At 45.6% G+C, this 18,872-nt stretch overlaps 1 protein-coding gene across 2 annotated transcripts in view; it reads left to right on the top strand.

Moving 5' to 3' along the window:
• Positions 1-18,872, top strand: part of LOC130291236 (G-protein coupled receptor 83-like) — a 98,919-nt gene that overhangs the window by 38,287 nt on the left and 41,760 nt on the right. For both annotated transcript variants that reach the window (XM_056539795.1, XM_056539794.1), the window contains one exon: positions 7,462-7,595. In XM_056539795.1, the coding sequence (XP_056395770.1) occupies positions 7,462-7,595 (134 nt within the window). The remainder of the gene's footprint in view (positions 1-7,461; positions 7,596-18,872) is intronic.

The raw sequence follows: 18,872 nt of genomic DNA, 5'->3' as shown, positions 1-18,872 counted from the left end.
ATTGCATCTCCACCTTCGGGTTTGGAACATAACGCATATACGCGCTGGACTTCCAGCGAACTAATTTCCTAATGACATGAGCAGGAACGCCATGACGAGAGGCCGATGCTGCTGCCCCTATCCGAAGCGAATGGCCGGATATAACTGAAGCATCGTGACCCAAGGATTTAACTAAAACACGTAAATAACGTACAAAAACTGAGGAAGTAAGAGCAGCATTATCAAACAATAACAGCGGGCTCCCTAGACTGTCGTGAACACGGAGAGCAAGTAACGCATTGAAGACCAACACCGGACACCACTTGTGAGAGGTTTTAAAAATATTTAACGTGCACCTCCTGACCAGGAAGTGATGTCTTTGTGTCGCGCAACACGAGAATGAAATGATCCGTGGCACGCTGCAATTGCCCAAACTTGAGAAACGGTGCGGTGCTAGTTTTGCACGTGAACTCGCCCGGTCTCAGAAAGCCGTAATAACCTAAGAAGAGGGCTGCTTTTAGTGTCAAACTATTACGTAAACCAAACGAGGAGTGATCCAAGGCATCAGCCAGCTGCCTAAATAGAGACCCTGAAATGGGCTGCCTCCCTGGTGGCTTTGGTACTCTGCTCTTAGCAACCCCTTTAAGGGCAGCCTTGACTGCATGTGATGTAAACAACGACGCCCTATCCGGGAACTTCAAGGTAACAAAGTGTTTTATGCCTGCCAAATAGATTTTTATGGTGTTATATGCTAGCCGTAAGGAAGAGTGGCAAAACCCTATAAAGGCTAAAAGAAAAGACACAGAAAGGAAATCGTCATGCGGGTGAGACTGACAGAATTTGGTAAACAGATTAAAGGCCGTACGATAAACTTTCAGAGTGTTACGGGAAAGTGAACTATTAATCAAATCCTGACCAACAGACATATAGGCATTTAATTCAAAATCAAATCGTGGAACGCTGAAACCGTGCATCCTGACGGATCGGCCTCTGGCATCACCTGGAAGAAGAATGCAAAATTGAACCTAGATAGTGCATCGGCAGCCGTATTTCTAACACCATCTATATGAGCACTAGAGAAGTGAAAATTATGCGACAATGACAACCATACTAGTTTACGCATCAAAGACATAACCTGTGGGGATGTGGATCTACCTTTGAGTAAAATATTCACCGTAGCTTCATTGTCAGAAACGAACAGAACTGACTTCCTAAACCATAGATGACCCCACACCCCGGCAGCTGCAACTATAGGGTACAACTCGAACAATGCTGATGACCTGCTAAAACCTGGAGACAGGGATACTTCGGTTGGCCAAGCACTAGCCAACCAATGGTTTTCCCAAATAGCTGCAAAACCCACTGAGGGGGAGGCAGCAGAGAAAACTAGAGGAGAGGCATTGTCGATACCAGGGGTGAAAAAGGATACCCCATTCCAGTCAGCCAAGAACGTATGCCACATGGCGAAATCAGCAAGCACGTGTTTGTCAAACTTGACTACATCGTTTTGGCCAGGTACAGAATTCATAGCGTCTAACAACCTGGACACAAAACTCCTGCCCTTTGGAATTACACGCATGGCAAAGTTCAGCATGCCGAGAATGGATTGGAGTTGTACCTTAGTCACCCTGGGTGAATTGGCAAGAACATGCATGGTCTGTCTAATACGTAAGAGCTTGTCAAACGGCAATCTGGCTTCCATGGCCTGTGTGTCCAGAATAATACCTAAAAAGGTCAGTGACTTGCAAGGGCCCTCAACTTTTTTATCTGACACCGGAATTGCCAGTTGCTGAAATACTGCTAACGAGGTCTTCAAATCTCTGGGGCACTCATTACCCGGTTCAATAAACAAAAAGTTGTCCAAGTGGTGGATAACATGGGAACAGTCGAACCTGTTTTCCAAGAGCCAGTGTAGGGCCTGTGCAAATTTATCAAACAACCAAGGACTGCTTCTAGCGCCAAAAGTTAATTTCACAGCAAAATAATACTTATTACGCCACCTAATACCGTGCCACTTCCATAACTGAGGCAAAATGGGCAGGAGCTTAAAGGCATCAGATATGTCGATCTTGGACAGCCACGTGTTACCGCCCATGCTCAGGATGACCGCTATTGCCTCATCTATGGAAGCATATTTCAAGGAAAATTCTCCTGCGGGGATAAGAGAATTTAAACTAGGTGTGTGTGCAGAGTAAGGGGCGGACAAATCATAAATTAAACGTAGTTTATTGCTGAATTTCCCAGCCACCAACCCTAGTGGACTTACTCTCCAAACGTCAAAGGGGGGCTTATCAAACGGACCAATGACAAAGCCCTTGTCTACTTCTGCTTGTAACAGGGTATCTACAACCATAGGGTCCCTTAGAGCAGAACGTAAATTGTCACACTCTTACGTAGCAGAGGGTAAAGTAACAAAACCTGTATGGAAACCTGACCGTAAACCATTAAGCAAAAATTGAACAAAATTCTTATCTGGGTGATCAGCGAGAAAATACTCTAAACAGAAGACATCTATCACAGCTAGTCATGCTTTCGACTTTTGTGAACAACTGGACTTAGGATGGGCTCTGAAACAGACTGCGCAAACATGTAAAAGTCTACACTGGTTATAATTGCAAGACCCGAAATTGTAATTATTGCAGATTTGCGATTTACCGAGATATTTAATGGGTCTACCTAGTTTGTCAATCAAGCCGGCCTGTTTCTGATTCCTAGGCTGAAATGTGGGTGAGGACGTACCGGGAGTCACTTCAGCTGGGGAATTAACGGTATTGCACCACTCGGTGGTATGGGTGATGGATTGACACCGAGAGCAAACTGGGGCTTTAAGACCTGCAAAATGATTGCAAAAAATCTCGGTGTCGACCAACGCCCAATTGACTGTGTAGTTATACTGTACTAGAGCAGCCGCAGCCTTAGCTGAAAACGATTTATGATAATCATAAAACGTGGACCCACCGTATTTATGAGCCAATTCTGTGACTTTGTACAGATACATATCAAGCTCTTCGCGTCTCTCTGGCCTGACTGAGCACAAGACGTCACGATAAATGGTGAACGTCATACTGAATTCAGCTAGTGTAAGCTTGCTACTTAACCTAACGTCCTTAGCTTTCAGGATCACTGACACCTCACCACAAGCAATAGTCTTGTTCTCAGAAACATCGTGAGATGCAATAAGCAAGGAAGCGAGGTTAACGTCCTTACCATCGAGAATGTCCTTCTTCAGATTAGCCGGAATGAAATGAGCTGGTGCGATATTAGGCACGAGCATGTTAAGTCCAACCGGTAACACTAAAACCTGTGGAGTAGCAGAAACCTGAGGGGGAACGGACGTCTGCGGAACGGCAGGAACCGAACCAACTACTGGGGCAGAAGCGGGAACTTCTGAATTCTTGCACTCCAAAGTGTCAATTCTAGAACACAGCGAGTTAATTAAAGTATGCAACTGCAGGATGGACGTATTAAGTGTCTGCATGGACACTTCTCCGCTGCTAGTGCCTGCTTGATCACAAAGTCCTGACTGCTCCGAGACCAATAAACGATAAAGTTCCGCCTTGCGGGCAGTGGCCGGGAACAATATGCCTTTGCGGACGAGTTCAGCCGTGAGCTTGGGAATAGTCCAGTTGCGAAGTGAGGGGACGCTACCCAGATCCGACGTTCTAGCGACGATGTCCAGAACAGAGGCTGCATCTTCAATGTCTGAAGCGTGAGACATTTCTGAAAAAATTAGACACATAACAATCAAACCCTGACACCGGAAGGCAGCAGCCCACCACAGTGAAATTCACCAATCAGCGCAAAACCAACTTGGAACCAAAGCCACGGATGCCACACAACAGTAGTGAAGGAACTAAGTCTAAAACGTAATTAGACTAGTAAGTGAAGGGTGACATGTAGTGAAGAAAATATGCTAATTGCGTGCTACGTGAGAGTCATTCGTGACAAACGAAGCCCTGGCCCAGAGATGTGGTGGGTAGGGGGTAAAGGCATACCCAAGGACGTGATGGGTAACAACTAAAACATGAATACCTGTGCTACTCAGAGTTCCAAACAGACTGTGCCTAAAAGAAAAAGCAATAAGAACCGCGATCCTACTTAAGACAGCGCCTGGAGGAACAGTTTACCAACCTTGATTACTGAGCAACGTAGGTCAACCTTGACACGAACAGAGCGCTGGACCAACGTAGAGGCTAAAGCGAGAAGAGACCACCGGAGTGAAAACTGTGGGCTCAAAGGAAAGCCGTACAAAGAGAACGTTTATCATAACTCACCAACAGCGTAGACTGCACATACCTGTACAAGGATGGATATGCTAACACGACGTAGATGACGGCAGACGTCAAGCCACTAGAACGAGCGTGGACAACTGCTGGATAAAACACACAGGCATATAACTAAACACCAGCTAACACGGACCCACACGAAGACCCAAGGACGAGTTGAGTCAGTGGGAAGAAAATGTACCGAGCCCCAAAGGCGAGATGGGGAGAACAGACCAAGCTGCACATTAACTAATACCTTTATTTATTAACCCCCTTTCTTTTTTTTTTTTTTTTTTTAATACCTTTAAAGCGACCGAGCCAGGGACAAGGGAGAAACGGACTCACGAAAAGACGAACTTCGAGACCAGACAGATACACAACCAATGCTGAATGAAAAGATGACGCTCTAATGTAGGAGGTAGACTTCTGATAAATATGCTGAAACAGAAAACATGCGTAAACTCACAGCTTGACCTCGACAAGATTGTAATGGACAACTGCATGTAGGCAACCACGAGTACCACGGATACTTGCGACTGGGGTACTGAACACGATGATGATTAGGAACACAGCGAGGAAAGCGAAAAATAGACTAGTGAGGAAAGTGGCAGGAGCAACAAGACAAGTACCAGGTACACAGAGGGCGCCTAATTAGACAGCAAATAAGGGCTAGAGAGGGGAGAAGCTAAATAAATGAATAGAAACAAGACAAGGTAAACAAACCACATGACTAAACAAGAGCCGGCGAGGACCGTCACCCAACAGAGCATACCAGGAGACCATGACAGAGCTTTTTTTTTTTTTTTTTTTTTTTTTTTTATTATGCCAGCAGACATAACAAACATACTTAACCAGTTAACAGTGAATATCATTGCAGTACAGATACGGCCCACCTTGGCGACAAGGCTTCTAGCCGACTTGGCAGAAGAACGAATATGGTAACTACTATGACTAGCAATAAACGCCATAAGGAGACCAGACCATGACAATGTAGTAAAGCAGCAAAGGAAAACCAACAATGTGAGACCGAGTTATAATATCATACTAGCAGTGGAGTAGTAGTAGTGAATCAGCAACGTATGAGGTGGGAACGTAACCTGGGAAGCTACGCACACGGTGATTTAATAGTGAGAACTAACCGTGAACTAAGAAAAGCAGCAGGGAAAGGAAACCACGATATACAATTAAACTGTATAGACCAACAAAACTAGACGTCCACTATTCCACATCCCTCTATTTTCTTTTTTTTTTTTTTTAAACAGAAGCCCCTCCCCCCCCCCCCCCCCCCCCCCCACAGGGAACCAAACATCATTAACAACACATACTCTTTACTCTCCCCCTTTTTTTTTTTTTTTTTCACCAAACTGCAGGCACAGACTAACAATGCTGTAAAGAGCAAGTAGCATTGTAACAACCGCAGGAAGACTCATGAGCTATAACTAAACAATTAAAAGTTAGTAGCAAGCAGCAAGAGAAAATACATGAAATGGGAAATAGCATGGGATTTGAGAAGCGACTGGGAAATAAATAGTATGAATGGTAGAATATACAGGAACGGGGCAGAGTTAATTTATAAAGGCAAAACACAAACATGTGGTAGCGACTAGCATTAGCAATAACGAGCACTGTTATCACAACATGACTGAGAAAACCTACTGAGGCTAGAAGCAACAAGCAGCGTAGACCAACAGAGACAGTAGGTAACTGCGGAACCCCATAAAAACCTGAGCTCCAAAGACACCTCCATCTGAAACCCCAACCCCCCCCCCCCCCACCCCCCCGATGTGCAGAGCCGAGCAGCCGGAAGCGTGCGACATCTGACATCAGCCCGACGTGGCCATTAAATAACAAAACAACGCAGGCATGCGACAGGCAGGGTACCCGGCACCCGACAAACAGCAAAGACATGCCCCTGGAGTGCACATAACAGCACGGGGGGTCACCACGGAGCCCAGCGAAACCTGAATACCAGCGGTGACCCTCCGTCAACACCCCCTAACCCAGCGCCTATTACTAACCTGCGACAAAGCTTCGACAGGGGAACTTCCTCTGGCGTCTGACGTCACGGACCCAAACAACGCGAGAGCCGTGGCGTACTGACCAAGGGGAGCCGCGGCTTTTAAGAGTGAGTACCGCCCCTCCCACAAACACAGGTTAAATGAGTAAATCAATTAACCTTCGCACACATATATATATATATATATATATATATATGTACACACACACCTACTTTTTGGCAGGATTGAGCAGCTGCAGGGGGGTCCACATCTTGTGTGACTTCCAGTTTCAGTTTCACTTCAGTTCCAGGCTTCAGACTGTGCACCTTGCAGCCCCCTCCTCCTCCTATTACCCGACTGCTGAGCTGTATACAGCAAGAAGTCAGGTGGGAAAGGGGCCTAGGAGAAAAAGATGGGCCTGGGTACATCTTCCTCCCTGTACGTGGAGAAGTGTTGATCCCCAGAGCTTCTAAGCAGGTAGGCTCTGCAGAGTCTAGGCAGGGGATGGGGGGAGGAGAGGGGATTCAGACCAGAGTAAGTGACTCTTTGCATACATCAGCTTGGACACCCACACTGGGTTAGAAAGCCCTAGACTGTGTGTGTTCTTGCTCAGTCCAATCACCTCTCTGGCTAAGTGGGGATATCTTGTTTTGGAGGTTGTGAGGTAGTGTGACACTGCAGACAGACCATTCTACAGCCCAGTGACCCAGGAGCACCAGTACTCAACCAAGAGGTTCTACATATTCCTCAGCAAAAGTTCCAATGACAAAGGGGGGGGGGAGGTCATCTTTTGTATATTCCTCATCAAAAGTGCCAGTGACAAAGAGTTACACGTCTTACAGCCAGTAAGGAAAAGTTGAGCAAATACCTTACTGCATTCTAGGACTTGCTGGGCTTCAGACTAGGCCTAGTCATTAGGGTAACAGAGAGCTATTCCAAAATTATCTAAACCTCGCAGTTTGGAAAGGGACATTGCAGAGTGTCAGGAGAACTGCAACTATGAGAACCAACCAGGAATTAACTTGTGTAAATCATTATACCCGCTTTGGGGAAGGAAGGTAACAGGTCTGTGACTATTTTAACTAGTTGAAAGACTGAGCAAGAGGAAACAGGGACCCCTACAATACATTCCAGATTAGTCGGGTCTTCTGTGTACTAGCTTTGAATGTTAAAAAAGTATTATCACCCTATTTTGACATTAAAGACTCTCTTCGCCCAAGGTTATTCTTAATCCTTTGAAGCCAAGAATGTCACTAACGAGAGGATTTCTAAGCATTACATTCATCTGGGTCATGGCAACATGCTTCTCCTTGCCTCATGCTATATACCAGAAGCTTCTCCGTTACAATTACAGGTAAGCTTATGTCATTTATAGTTATGATTTTCCCTGCCTTTCCTTATATGTTGTTCTTAGGCTAGGCTCACATAGCCATTTGCATCTGACCCGTTAAGGGTCCAATCGGCTCTTTTTTTCTTTTTGAGCCGATCAGACCCTGAAACGGGTCGGATGCAAACCGCTACTACCAGGTCCCAACTGACCCCATTCACTTGTATGGGGTCCGTCGGTGATCCGGTATTTTTACAGGAATTTAGCAGAGAAAAAACTAGTGCTTGCACTATGTTTTTCTCTGCTAAACTCTCATCCTTCCAGCCGGATTGCCAACTGAACTCCAAATAGTGGAGTCTGACAGCAATGTGAAAGAGGCCTTAGACAATTACTCTGTAAATTCAACTTTAACAACATAAATTTATTTTAAAACATTGGGCCTGTAGATAGTTTAACCCCTTAACAACGCCGGACGTAAATTTAACGCACCAGAATGTACATTTATGTCCTATGCATAACCGCGAGTATCGGAGCGATGCTCAGGTAATGCGCGGCAGATCCCAGCTGCTGATAGCAGCCAGGGACCCGCCAGTAATGGCGGACATCCGCAATCGCACAGATGTCCACCATTAACCCCTCAGATGCTGTGATCAATATAGATCACGCCATCTGCAGGATCGTGATCTCTAAATTGGATGATCTGATCGCCCGCAGGGCTGCCGCGGTGATCCGGTCATCCAGAACGGCAGACGGAGGTCCCTTCACCTGCCTCCGCTGCCTTCCACAGGTCTTCTGCTCTGGTCTGTGATCGAGCAGACCAGAGCAGAAGATGGCTGATAACACTGATCAGTGCTATGTCCTATGCATAGCACTGAACAGTATTAGCAATTGAATCATTGCTATAAATAGTCCCCTGTGGGGACTATTAAAGTGTAAAAGTAAAAGTAAAAAAGGATTTTAAAAAAGTAAAAAAAAAATGTGAAAAAACCCTCCCCCAATAAAAACGTAAATTGTCCCATTTTCCCTATTTCACCCCCAAAAAGTGTAAAAAAATAAATAAATGTATATACATATTTGGTATCGCCGCGTGCATAAATATCCAAACTATTAAAATAAAATATTAATGATACCGTACGGTGAACGGCGTCAACGTTATACAAAAGCAGTTATTTTGGACTTTTTTTAACATTTTATTACAAAAAAAATTAATAAATGTATTAAAAGTTTTATATAAGCAAATGTGGTATCAATAAAAAGTACAGATCAAGGTGCAAAAAAAGAGCCCTCACACCACCGCTTATACGGAAAAATTAAAAAGTTATAGGTCTTCAAAATAGGGGGATTTTAAACGTATTAATTTGGTTAAAAAGCTTGCGATTTTTATTAAGCGCAACAGTAATATAACAATATGTTATTATTGGTATCATTTTAATCGTATTGACCCAAAGAATAAAGAACACATGTAATTTTTACCGTAAAAATTTGCTAAATTGCGGTTTTCTTTTCAATTTTCCTCACAAATAGTATTTTTTTGGTTACTCCATACATTTTATGGTAAAGTTAGTGATGGCATTACTACGGACAACTAGTTGCGCAAAAAACACGCCCTCATACTAGTCTGTGGATGAAAATATAAAAGAGTTATGATTTTTTGAAGGCGAGGCGGAAAAAACTAAAACGTAAAAATAAAATTGTCCTTAAGGGATTAAAAAATGTTGCCATTTCCGATGGACTATGCCCATGTAGCTATAAAGGGTGTTGAGCTGTTGTGTACTCATGTGGAGATATATACCTGTCATTTCCTCAAACTTTACACACTGGCAAAAATGTTTATAATTGATATACTATATTTTTTATACATGTTTATAATTCTATTTATGTCATGTACATTAATGCAACATTAATATATTAATTTCAGCCTTTATAGGTATTGTACAGTGACATTGCACATTTGTAATGACTAGTGTTATTATTCAATGGTACTACAGGGTGGGCAATTTATATGGATACACCTTAATAAAATGGGAATGGTTGGTGATATTAACTTCCTGTTTGTAGCACATTAGTATATGTGAGGGGGGAAACTTTTCAAGATGGGTGGTTACCATGGCGGCCATTTTTAAGTCTGCCATTTTGAATCCAACTTTTGTTTTTTCAATAGTAAGAGTGTCATGTGACACATCAGACTTATTGGGAATTTCACAAGAAAAACAATGATGTGCTTGGTTTCAACGTAACTTTATTCTTTCATGAGTTATTTACAAGTTTCTGACCACTTATAAAATGTGTTCAATGTGCTGCCCATTGTGTTGGATTGGCAATGCAACCCTCTTCTCCCACTCTTCACACACTGATAGCAACACCAGTATCCGTAGTTTCAGGTGCTGCGAAATGGGCAAAACAAAAATTGGAACAGGACCCTCAGTTTACGCAGAAGATTTTGTTCAGTGATGAGGCAAACTTTTATGTGAATGGTGAAGTTAACAAACAAAACCACCGCTATTGGTCTGACACTAACCCACATTGGATAGATCCCTCCAAGACTGTTGGAACACAAAAATTGATGGTATGGTGTGGTATATGGGGTACAAAGATAGTGGGGCCATTCTTCATCAATGGAAACCTCAAGCCCACTGGATATGCAAAATTGCTACATGATGATGTGTTTCCCTTTTTATGCACTGAAGCTGGCACGTTCCCTGAGTTTTTCCAGCAAGATGGTGCACCAACACATTATGGGTGTCAGGTCCGAGCATTCCTAGAGGAACAGTTTCCTGGAAAGTGGATTGGTCGTCGTGGGCCATTTGAATGGCCCCCAAGGTCTCCCGATCTGACCCCCTCAGACTTTTATCTTTGGGGTCATCTGAAGGCAATTGTCTATGCTGTGAAGATACGAGATGTGCAGCACCTGAAACTACGGATACTATAAGCCTGTGCTAGCATTTCTCCTGTGGTGTTGCTATCAGTGTGTGAAGAGTGGGAGAAGAGGGCTGCATTGACAATCCAACACAATGGGCAGCACATTGAACACATTTTATAAGTGGTCAGAAACTTGTAAATAACTCATGAAAGAATAAAGTTACATTAAAACCACATCATTGTTTTTCTTGTGAAATTCCCATAAGTTTGATGTGTCACATGATCCTCTTCCTATTGAAAAAACAAAAGTTGGATTCAAAATGGCCGACTTCAAAATGGCCCCCATGGTCACCACCCATCTTGAAAAGTTTCCCCCCTCACATATACTAATGTGCTACAAACAGGAAGTTAATATCACCAAACATTTTATTAAGGTGAATCCATATAAATGGCCCACCCTGTATAATGGCAACATTATTATACAAGGCCGTTAGTCATCAGCAGTTTATTTGTTCTAGTAGTATCAGTTTCAATTAAAAAAAACTGTAACACAAGATATACAGAGAGCGTTCTGTGGCATGTTATCCTCAGAATAAATAATTACTACCCAACAGTAGTGTGCACACTTAGAAATTGTACACAGCCTAGTACAACATGGGAAAGGGCATGGGAAGCGGATCTCCGAGAAACGTGTTGCATTATGGGTAAATAAAGTTCTTTTACTGGGAAAGTCTCTCAGCGCCTGTTCATCCCTGCCCACACCTGGAGGATAATTGTTTGGTCGTTAATAAAAAAACTGTGACACTTGAGGCAGTGAAACATGGTAATGGAATATGCTGTATCTCTATAGGGTTTATGGCCCCATGTATTTATAATATAGGAACTGCTGACAAGTTTTTACCCAGGAATTAATTTCATATAGTTTATGTGGAATATATAAGATTAGTACCTTTATTTAGTACCACTGATATAACATAGTATATGACTGTTAAACAAGGACCAAATATACAAAGAATTGTAGGTGAACATGATCAATAACCAAACAGCATTTTGCATGATTTTATTCTGGGGACCCAACACATGAGTAACATAATGATTGACATAATCAATAGTTGGAAAATATTGTATTTGGTTATACCCCAGGAGCTACTTTCACATTCAACATGATTGATGGACACAATTAAAAGCTAAATAGGGTCAAGACCACTATGTTAAAATCAATAGTATTAATCAATACTAAGATCCCTAATACAATGATTCAAAGTAGTGTCAATGATAACATGGAGAGTATAAGATAGAAATCAAAAGCACCTGGGCAACAAGCACATACAAATCAGAGTATAGGTAAGAGTGGAGTGTCCATCTGATTTCCACAAGACGTAAGCCACGTAGCAGTTGTTACGCCGAGCGCTCCGGGTCCCCGCTCCTCCCCGGAGCGCTCGCTACACTCTCCCCGCTGCAGCGCTCCGGTCAGATCCACTGACCCGGGGCGCTGCGATTCCGCTCCCAGCCGGGATGCGATTCGCGATGCGGGTAGCGCCCGCTCGCGATGCGCACCCCGGCTCCCGTACCTGACTCGCTCTCCCTCGGTCCTGTCCCGGCGCGTGCGGCCCCGCTCCCTAGGGCGCGCGCGCGCCGGGTCTTTGCGATTTAAAGGGCCACTGCGCCGCTGATTGGCGCAGTGATTCCAATTAGTGTCTTCACCTGTGCACTTCCCTATATCACCTCACTTCCCCTGCACTTCCTTGCCGGATCTTGTTGCCATCGTGCCAGTGAAAGCGTTCCTTGTGTGTTCCTAGCCTGTGTTCCAGACCTCCTGCCGTTGCCCCTGACTACGATCCTTGCTGCCTGCCCCGACCTTCTGCTACGTCCGACCTTGCTTCTGCCTACTCCCTTGTACCGCGCCTATCTTCAGCAGCCAGAGAGGTGAGCCGTTGCTAGTGGATACGACCTGGTCACTACCGCCGCAGCAAGACCATCCCGCTTTGCGGCGGGCTCTGGTGAAAACCAGTAGTGTCTTAGAACCGGTCCACTAGCACGGTCCTCGCCATCCCTCTCTGGCACAGAGGATCCACCTCCTGCCAGCCGGCATCGTGACAGTAGATCCGGCCATGGATCCCGCTGAAGTTCCTCTGCCAGTTGTCGCTGACCTTACCACGGTGGTCGCCCAGCAGTCACAACAGATAGCGCAACAAGGCCAACAGCTGTCTCAACTGACCGTTATGCTACAGCAGTTACTACCACAGCTTCAGCAGTCATCTCCTCCGCCAGCTCCTGCACCTCCTCCGCAGCGAGTGGCCGCTCCTGGTCTACGCCTATCCTTGCCGGATAAATTTGATGGGGACTCTAAGTTTTGCCGTGGCTTTCTTTCCCAATGTTCCCTGCATCTGGAGATGATGTCGGACCTGTTTCCCACTGAAATGTCTAAGGTGGCTTTCGTAGTCAGCCTTCTGTCTGGAAAAGCCCTGTCATGGGCCACACCGCTCTGGGACCGCAATGACCCCGTCACTGCCTCTGTACACTCCTTCTTCTCGGAAATCCGAAGTGTCTTTGAGGAACCTGCCCGAGCCTCTTCTGCTGAGACTGCCCTGTTGAACCTGGTCCAGGGTAATTCGTCCGTTGGCGAGTATGCCGTACAATTCCGTACTCTTGCTTCAGAATTATCCTGGAATAATGAGGCCCTCTGCGCGACCTTTAAAAAAGGCCTATCCAGCAACATTAAAGATGTTCTGGCCGCACGAGAAATTCCTGCTAATCTACATGAACTTATTCACCTAGCCACTCGCATTGACATGCGTTTTTCCGAAAGGCGTCAGGAGCTCCGCCAAGATATGGACTCTGTTCGCACGAGACGTTTCTTCTCCTCGGCTCCTCTCTCCTCTGGTCCCCTGCAATCTGTTCCTGTGCCTCCCGCCGTGGAGGCTATGCAGGTCGACCGGTCTCGCCTGACACCTCAAGAGAGGACACGACGCCGCATGGAGAACCTCTGCCTGTACTGTGCTAGTACCGAACACTTCCTGAGGGATTGTCCTATCCGTCCTCCCCGCCTGGAAAGACGTACGCTGACTCCGCACAAAGGTGAGACAGTCCTTGATGTCTACTCTGCTTCTCCACGTCTTACTGTGCCTGTGCGGATGTCTGCCTCTGCCTTCTCCTTCTCTACTGTGGCCTTCTTGGACTCTGGATCTGCAGGAAATTTTATTTTGGCCTCTCTCGTCAACAGGTTCAACATCCCAGTGACCAGTCTCGCCAGACCCCTTTACATCAATTGTGTAAACAATGAAAGATTGGACTGTACCATACGTTTCCGCACGGAGCCCCTTCTTATGAGCATCGGATCTCATCATGAGAGGATTGAACTTTTGGTCCTCCCCAATTGCACCTCGGAAATTCTCCTTGGACTTCCCTGGCTTCAACTTCATTCTCCAACCCTGGATTGGTCCACTGGGGAGATCAAGAGTTGGGGGCCCTCTTGTTCCAAGGACTGTCTAAAACCGGTTCCCAGTAACCCTTGCCGTGACTCTGTGGTTCCTCCAGTAACCGGTCTCCCTAAGGCCTATATGGACTTCGCGGATGTTTTCTGCAAAAAACAAGCTGAGACTCTACCTCCTCACAGGCCTTATGATTGTCCTATCGACCTCCTCCCGGGCACTACTCCACCCCGGGGCAGAATTTATCCTCTCTCTGCCCCAGAGACTCTTGCCATGTCTGAATACGTCCAGGAAAATTTAAAAAAGGGCTTTATCCGTAAATCCTCCTCTCCTGCCGGAGCCGGATTTTTCTTTGTGTCCAAAAAAGATGGCTCCCTACGTCCTTGCATTGACTACCGCGGTCTTAATAAAATCACGGTTAAGAACCGCTACCCCCTACCCCTCATCTCTGAACTCTTTGATCGCCTCCAAGGTGCCCACATCTTTACTAAATTGGACTTAAGAGGCGCCTATAACCTCATCCGCATCAGAGAGGGGGATGAGTGGAAAACGGCATTTAATACCAGAGATGGACACTTTGAGTATCTGGTCATGCCCTTTGGCCTGTGCAACGCCCCTGCTGTCTTCCAAGACTTTGTTAATGAAATTTTTCGTGATCTGTTATACTCCTGTGTTGTTGTATATCTGGACGATATCCTAATTTTTTCCGCCAATCTAGAAGAACACCGCCAGCATGTCCGTATGGTTCTTCAGAGACTTCGTGACAATCAACTCTATGCCAAAATTGAGAAATGTCTGTTTGAATGCCAATCTCTTCCTTTTCTAGGATATTTGGTCTCTGGCCAGGGACTACAAATGGATCCAGACAAACTCTCTGCCGTCTTAGATTGGCCACGCCCCTCCGGACTCCGTGCTATCCAACGCTTTTTGGGGTTCGCCAATTATTACAGGCAATTTATTCCACATTTTTCTACCGTTGTGGCTCCTATCGTGGCTTTAACCAAAAAAAATGCCGATCCCAAGTCTTGGCCTCCTCAAGCGGAAGACGCCTTTAAACGACTCAAGTCTGCCTTTTCTTCAGCTCCCGTGCTCTCCAGACCTGACTCTTCCAAACCCTTCCTATTGGAGGTTGATGCCTCCTCAGTGGGAGCTGGAGCTGTTCTTCTACAAAAAAATTCTTCCGGGCATGCTGTCACTTGTGGTTTTTTTTCTAGGACCTTCTCTCCGGCGGAGAGGAACTACTCCATCGGGGATCGAGAGCTTCTAGCCATTAAATTAGCACTTGAGGAATGGAGGCATCTGCTGGAGGGATCAAGATTTCCAGTTATTATTTACACCGACCACAAGAACCTCTCCTACCTCCAGTCTGCCCAACGGCTGAATCCTCGCCAGGCCCGGTGGTCTCTGTTCTTTGCCCGATTTAATTTTGAGATTCACTTTCGTCCTGCCGATAAGAACATTAGGGCCGATGCTCTCTCTCGTTCCTCGGATGCCTCAGAAGTTGAACTTTCTCCGCAACACATCATTCCACCTGACTGCCTGATCTCCACTTCCCCTGCCTCCATCAGGCAAACTCCTCCAGGAAAGACCTTTGTTTCTCCACGCCAACGCCTCGGAATCCTCAAATGGGGTCACTCCTCCCATCTCGCAGGTCATGTGGGCATCAAGAAATCTGTGCAACTCATCTCCCGCTTCTATTGGTGGCCGACTCTGGAGACGGATGTTGTGGACTTTGTGCGAGCCTGCACTATCTGTGCCCGGGATAAGACTCCCCGCCAGAAGCCCGCTGGTTTTCTTCATCCCCTGCCTGTCCCCGAACAGCCTTGGTCTCTGATTGGTATGGATTTTATTACTGATTTACCCCCTTCCCGTGGCAACACTGTTATTTGGGTGGTCGTTGATCGATTCTCCAAAATGGCACATTTCATCCCTCTTCCTGGTCTTCCTTCAGCGCCTCAGTTGGCTAAACAATTTTTTGTACACATTTTTCGTCTTCACGGGTTGCCTACGCAGATCGTCTCGGATAGAGGCGTCCAATTCGTGTCTAAATTCTGGAGGGCTCTCTGTAAACAACTCAAGATTAAATTAAATTTTTCTTCTGCATATCATCCCCAGTCCAATGGACAAGTAGAAAGAATTAACCAGGTCTTGGGTGATTATTTGCGACATTTTGTTTCCTCCCGCCAGGATGACTGGGCAGATCTCCTTCCATGGGCCGAATTCTCGTATAACTTCAGAGTCTCTGAATCTTCCTCCAAATCCCCATTTTTCGTGGTGTACGGCCGTCACCCTCTTCCCCCCCTCCCTACCCCCTTGCCCTCTGGTCTGCCCGCTGTGGATGAAATTTCTCGTGACCTTTCCATCATATGGAGAGAGACCCAAAATTCTCTCTTACAGGCTTCATCACGCATGAAGAAGTTTGCGGATAAGAAAAGAAGAGCTCCTCCCGTTTTTTCCCCTGGAGACAAGGTATGGCTCTCCGCTAAATATGTCCGCTTCCGTGTCCCTAGCTACAAGTTGGGACCACGCTATCTTGGTCCTTTCAAAATTTTGTGTCAAATTAATCCTGTCTCTTACAAACTTCTTCTTCCTCCTTCTCTTCGTATCCCTAATGCCTTTCACATCTCTCTTCTTAAACCACTCATCCTCAACCGTTTTTCTCCCAAATCTGTTCCTCCCACTCCTGTTTCCGGCTCCTCGGACATCTTCTCTGTCAAAGAAATCTTAGCTTCTAAAAAGGTCAGAGGGAAAACTTTTTTTTTAGTGGACTGGGAAGGTTGTGGTCCTGAAGAGAGATCCTGGGAACCTGAGGACAACATCCTAGACAAAAGTCTGCTCCTCAGGTTCTCAGGCTCTAAGAAGAGGGGGAGACCCAAGGGGGGGGGTACTGTTACGCCGAGCGCTCCGGGTCCCCGCTCCTCCCCGGAGCGCTCGCTACACTCTCCCCGCTGCAGCGCTCCGGTCAGATCCACTGACCCGGGGCGCTGCGATTCCGCTCCCAGCCGGGATGCGATTCGCGATGCGGGTAGCGCCCGCTCGCGATGCGCACCTCGGCTCCCGTACCTGACTCGCTCTCCCTCGGTCCTGCTCCCTAGGGCGCGCGCGCGCCGGGTCTTTGCGATTTAAAGGGCCACTGCGCCGCTGATTGGCGCAGTGATTCCAATTAGTGTCTTCACCTGTGCACTTCCCTATATCACCTCACTTCCCCTGCACTTCCTTGCCGGATCTTGTTGCCATCGTGCCAGTGAAAGCGTTCCTTGTGTGTTCCTAGCCTGTGTTCCAGACCTCCTGCCGTTGCCCCTGACTACGATCCTTGCTGCCTGCCCCGACCTTCTGCTACGTCCGACCTTGCTTCTGCCTACTCCCTTGTACCGCGCCTATCTTCAGCAGCCAGAGAGGTGAGCCGTTGCTAGTGGATACGACCTGGTCACTACCGCCGCAGCAAGACCATCCCGCTTTGCGGCGGGCTCTGGTGAAAACCAGTAGTGTCTTAGAACCGGTCCACTAGCACGGTCCTCGCCATCCCTCTCTGGCACAGAGGATCCACCTCCTGCCAGCCGGCATCGTGACAGCAGTATTGTGGTGTAGTTCTGCTTTTGAAACCCTCCACGTCACAGAGAGGATATCACTACCTGGTGCATCTACAGCAGATAGAATGGCATTTCCCACAACATGGATTAGTGTGCATTCATACCACGTTTTTGCAATACAGTTTCCGTATACGTTTTCAATGTGAAAACCGTACGGAAGCGTATTGAAAACTGTATGCATTGACTCTCCATTGAAAACCGTATGCCAAAAGATGCATCAGGTTGTGTCTGTTTTGCATCCTGTACGGTTTTGTCTGTTTTTTCCCCAAACCCAAAACCATAGTCTACCACGGTTTTTGGTCCGGGTGAAAAACCGTATAAACCGTATAAATTTTTTTTAACATGGGAGTCAATGGGAACCGTACAGAACCGTATGTGCATACGGTTACATCCGGTTTTCACCACACGTTTTTTGACTTTGCACAATTTTTTTTCTTGGAATTTCAATCAAACAAGTGAAACTTTATTCAAAATGGAGTGAAAAGTTAAAAACGTATACATTTTTTTTCTTAAAAAACGGATGCAACCGGACATCATTTTTTCAAACCGTACATGGTTTTTAACTGTATACGGGTTGAAATTTGTGCACACATTTTGATACAGTTTAGTCAGGTTTTGAGGAATCCGTTTTTCATCAAAAACCTGATACAGGAATTGTATTGCAAAAATGTGGTATGAATGCACCCTTATAAAAGTGTTGCACTGTGAGATAAGGCTTCTTCTTTAGTGACCAATAGTTCCTTATGATGCCGTGAACTTTGCTGACAAAGGAAGGAAATGTATTGACAAATGATGTATGTTTGGATGCTGCTTAATATTTTTATGTCATATTTTTAAAGTAGATTTTCATAGTTTATTTATTGTGAATTGGATCCTCAAGTGAATAGGATCCTCTTTGCCCGTTATAACTCCCGTTTTGCTCCATTACAATAATGGACGTTAAAGGCAGCCAAAGTAGAAGAAAAAAAAAGAGCAATTAAAGTCTGTTTGTAACGGACCAACAGTATAGTGTGAAAGGAGCCTAAGTGACATTTTGGTGGAAAAGAAGATTAAAACTAAAATTTAACAATAGGCTATTATGGTCTGTATGCTCACTATACAGGTCTAAACATGTCTGCAGTGTGCCATTGGGATCCTTGGATGCCAAAGTGTCCAGTAAGCAATGAATAAAAAATTCTAAGTCTGGACAGATTCCAAAGTACCGTATATATGTAGCTTTAAAAAAAAAAAATGTTGACATGTCATAGAAAGATGTCAAAAGTTTTAAGCAGTGGAGTGTTCACACACCGATTGTTAGATATAGCCGGGAAAGTTTTCAGCATTTGCTTATTTGTGCAAAAAATGTTTTTACAGCATGTCAAAAGTTTTTTAAAGGGAAAGTGCCCATTTAAGTACTTGTGCAAGTGGGCTAGTGGGTCATGTTG

Source organism: Hyla sarda, chromosome 9, assembly GCF_029499605.1.
Source record: "Hyla sarda isolate aHylSar1 chromosome 9, aHylSar1.hap1, whole genome shotgun sequence".
In the NCBI taxonomy this organism is placed as follows: domain Eukaryota; kingdom Metazoa; phylum Chordata; class Amphibia; order Anura; family Hylidae; genus Hyla; species Hyla sarda.
This window is presented reverse-complemented; position numbering and strand designations above follow the sequence as displayed.